Genomic DNA, 3,808 nt, shown 5'->3' on the forward strand with positions numbered 1-3,808 from the left:
ATAGATGGGTGGTCAGGTTTTTATGGTAGGTGACTAAACAACCACCTTCAGCTCACATGCCTTCTTTATGTGTATTATAAAAACCTTGCCTTTTTATCTCCTCATGTCATGTGTTATGACGTCCAGTACCTATCCCTATTTTTTTCAACACCTCATTCATTTCTCTTTGATGCAAAGAAAAGATAAGATAATTACCAGCAAAATGTCACTTTTGGAATTTCACACAACAATTAGTATTCATAGAACTTGCCAGGGGGAAAAAGTGTGTGAAAACAACACAAGTGTAAAAACTTCTGTTAAACCAAATTCATGAGCTTGGAATTTGCAGCAAGGAACTTATTCCTTGAAGTATGAACAAAGTAACCAACAAATACCACCCCCACCAAAAAAAAGGAAATATAGAAAACGAAAAGTGAAACATAAAAATGTTCCTTATGAACCAGTACTTGAAGAATAACAGAAATACCTTGAAAGAAGACATGAATCCTGTAAAGAATTAATGAAATAAGTGCATAAACTTTTCCTATACAGTTTGAAATCTTCACTCCGAAGTTGAATTGAATTGAAGTTTGAACTTTGAACCTCTGCTGGAATGAGCAACTATGATAGGTTTTAGTTTAGTTAGAAATGAGGCCAACCAGTGCTTCCTGCTTGTGATTTCCTCCTACTACCCACCAAGGTCTGTAATGCTCAGCATGGCCATGGCTAGTACCTTCTTCCTCTGTAGAAGCAGGAAGGTTAAGGTCAAAAAAGTCCCTAATTTCTGGTGCTGCTTCCTCAAGTACAATTGTTTGACTTTGAAAATTTCTTGCACTCTCAGACCCACCAGCCAAGTGATGAGATCTCTTGTGGCCACCCAAGGCTTGGCCAGATGGAAAAACCTTGTGGCAAATTGGACACTCGTGCCCTTTCCCCTTCTTGGAATCTCTCACTGTTTCAACCTCATTGTCAAATTGAGTAGTAGTAGTAGCAGTAGTAACATTAGTAACCATTTCATGTTCTTCCACATACTCATTCTTCAGGAGCTTACTTTCTGTTGTAGGGTCTGGGGAGAGTTCTGCCTCCAACTCAGTGCTGTTCTCACTGCTCTCATTTCTTGAAGCAAAGCAACCCTTGATCCTCTTGTGACTAGCCCTGTGGCCTCCAAGTGCTTGATATGAGTGGAAGATTTTCTTACAAGTAGTGCACTCAAACTTTCCTCTCTTATTGGAGCTTTTGCTGAATTCACCTTCTGAGTTCTTGTTGTTGTTCACCCAACTCTTCAAAGGACTTGACTTCAACTCAGAGTCCATAAACTTTGCCTTGATTGAAGTGTACTTATTGTTACTATTATGATTATTATCTGTTCCATTGTCCTCAAATGCAGAATTAGAAACCATGGTCTTGCTGACCCCAAATCCACTTCCAGGACTCTGAGTAGTACCCAAAAGCTCTGAACTCGTTTTTCCTTTTGAGTTGAGATTTGAACAATCCAAATTTCCAAACTCCCCCTTCATCATATCCCTTGGTTTGGTAACCTTTTTCTCATAACCATTGGAGATAACAACCCTTTTTCCCTCAACCTTAGAATCCAAATAGGTAGGAACCAAAGAAGGAGATTCAAACTGCATTGAATTAACAGAATTGAGACCACACCAAGGACTCACATCCCTACTAAGCATCAGCAAACTCATTGCAACCTCTTCCTGCTGCACCTGCTCATGATGAGCCTCAGAAACAAGGGACACAGAAGAAGTTGAAGGGGCCATGTACCTTGTCCTTCTCCTCTTGGATCTTCTCCTTCGATTCGGAGCCGTGGCCTCATTCTCAGAGTGGCTATCATCCATCGACACCATCATCTTCTGGCTCTGGCTAGCATTGGTGGTGTTATTACCATTCCACGAATCTTGATCCTCCAATAACAAGCTGCTGCTGCTGTTGTTGTTTTGGTACACTTTCTCAGAGTGGCACTTCATGTGACCAAACAGAGCTTTCCAAGATTGAAACCCTTTGCCACACTCTTTGCACAACTTGTCCAACACCAACAAAGTTGTGTTGTTGTTGTTGTTGTCCTCACTCGAATCATTGAACCGCCAAGTCTTCTTTGGATTCTCCCTCAGACCATACCCTCCTCCTCCATTGTTAGTTCCTCCTTCAGAATCTCCTCCTCCATTGTTGTTGAATGATGAAAGCTTATCTGCCTCGGTTGAAACATTGGTGGTGACATGTGACCTCATGTGGCCACCCAAGGATCTTCCACAAGGGAAGCTCTTGCAGCAGAACTTGCACACGTGTTTCACTTCTTGATGATCTTCTTCCATTGGATTTTTTCAAAGAAAGCAAAATTAACCACACTTTCTTGTTCTTGATCACCACCAACACAAGAGAATCGATCACAAGGGAAAAACAGCAACACTCCAGATCAGCATCGCATCTTGGAAGTGGTTGGAGAGAAGAAAAAGAAGGAGGAGAAGAAGAAGAAGAAGAAGAAGAGAAACCCCATGTCTGAAAACTGCAAGGTGGTGAGTGAGTGCAAGATCTAAGGCAGAAAAAAAAAAAAAAAAGAGGAAAAGAAGGAAAGGGACAAGAGAACGTGTAGTAGTAGTAGTAGCACAAAACTATTATATAAACTATAAAAGCTTAGGTTTTTTTTCTTGAGAAATACTACTAGCTACCACCACGCACTAGTACTAGTAGCTCATCGTGTCCTTTGGGGGAAGTTGAATTGTGAAGAAAAAATCAAACTTTGAAGAGGTGGTGGTGGAGGTGTGAGTTATGTACCTTGGTTTCTTAATTGCTAATGATAGCGTTGATGGATGAGGAAGCCAAGGGAGAAAAGAACAAACAAAGGAGTGAGTGAGTGAGTGAGCGTTTGTTTCTCCAATTCTCTCTCTCTTTCTCTTCCTCTCTCTCTAAACTTGACTATATTAGGAGGAGGAGAAATCCATGCATGGAAGCAAAGATTAACACAAAAAGAAAACAAATAAAAAAAATGAAAGAAAAGAAAAGTGGTAAAGAGAGAGAGGGACAGCACGTGTTCTCAACTAAGGATCCTAGGCCACCCCTTGAGCCAACGGTGTCAGATTGTTCCACGTCAGCGTCCATTTGGAACAAACCTGCTGAAACTAACTGCATTCCTTCCAAACTATTCCTTCCTTTGTCTTGCTATTAAGGAAATGCTTCTTTTTTATTAACAAAACATTCAAATTGTTTTAATATAACAAGAGATATTGAATTCAAATTATGAATATAAAACTGTGTTAAATAATTAAATATAAAATTTTATTATTCATAATATTTTTTTTAATTCAAATAGAATTATGTCGAATAAAAAAACACATGTAATTTATAAAAAAAAAATGCTTCATTCTTTCTTTGTCTTTCTCTCTCTATGTGTTGTACTACTAATGCTATAAACACTTCAAGCCAAAGGTTCCACTCTCTGGCCGTTATTCTTCTGGACTTTCTATTAGTGATTTTTTTTTTATTTGTCGGATTTACAACAGATTTTTCCTGTGGGTCCCCTACCTCGCTTAGGCTTTACCCTCTAGTTCCAATTGCTTCATATTCCACCCACCCAAGACTGTTACTAGCTATTATTATTGAATAAAATCCATGTATGCTTTCTTAATGGTTAAATTATTCACTTGATACTTAAGGGTCTAGTACATGTGAGAGTTATTGTAAGTTGTCTAATACATGTTTTTAATTTCTACTATTCAAAAAAAATTATTCACTTGATGTTTAAATATTTTTTCCTTTTTAGTCTCAGTCTCTATACGATCAAATTATAAATTTTATAGTTATTACATAATTTTTTTACGATGAT

The 3,808-nt window shown here is 38.4% G+C and overlaps 1 protein-coding gene across 2 annotated transcripts; it reads right to left on the bottom strand.

The window, feature by feature from the left end:
* Positions 1–296: 296 nt before the first annotated feature.
* On the bottom strand, positions 297–3,034 carry LOC102660800 (serum response factor homolog B). Of its 2 annotated transcripts, none has more exons than XM_026128944.2 (2): positions 2,761–3,034; positions 297–2,484 (listed from the first exon to the last, which is right to left on the bottom strand). In XM_026128944.2, the coding sequence occupies exon 2, from the start codon at positions 2,298–2,300 to the stop codon at positions 618–620; it is 1,683 nt and encodes a 560-aa protein (XP_025984729.1). In that variant the 5' UTR covers positions 2,301–2,484; positions 2,761–3,034; the 3' UTR covers positions 297–617. The 2 variants fall into 2 exon arrangements, with proteins under 2 accessions (XP_025984729.1, XP_006582555.1); XM_006582492.4 differs by having other exon boundaries at positions 297–2,491.
* Between the last annotated feature and the right edge of the window lie 774 nt (positions 3,035–3,808).

The sequence above is a fragment of the Glycine max genome, chromosome 6 (assembly GCF_000004515.6).
Source record: "Glycine max cultivar Williams 82 chromosome 6, Glycine_max_v4.0, whole genome shotgun sequence".
NCBI classification, from domain to species: domain Eukaryota; kingdom Viridiplantae; phylum Streptophyta; class Magnoliopsida; order Fabales; family Fabaceae; genus Glycine; species Glycine max.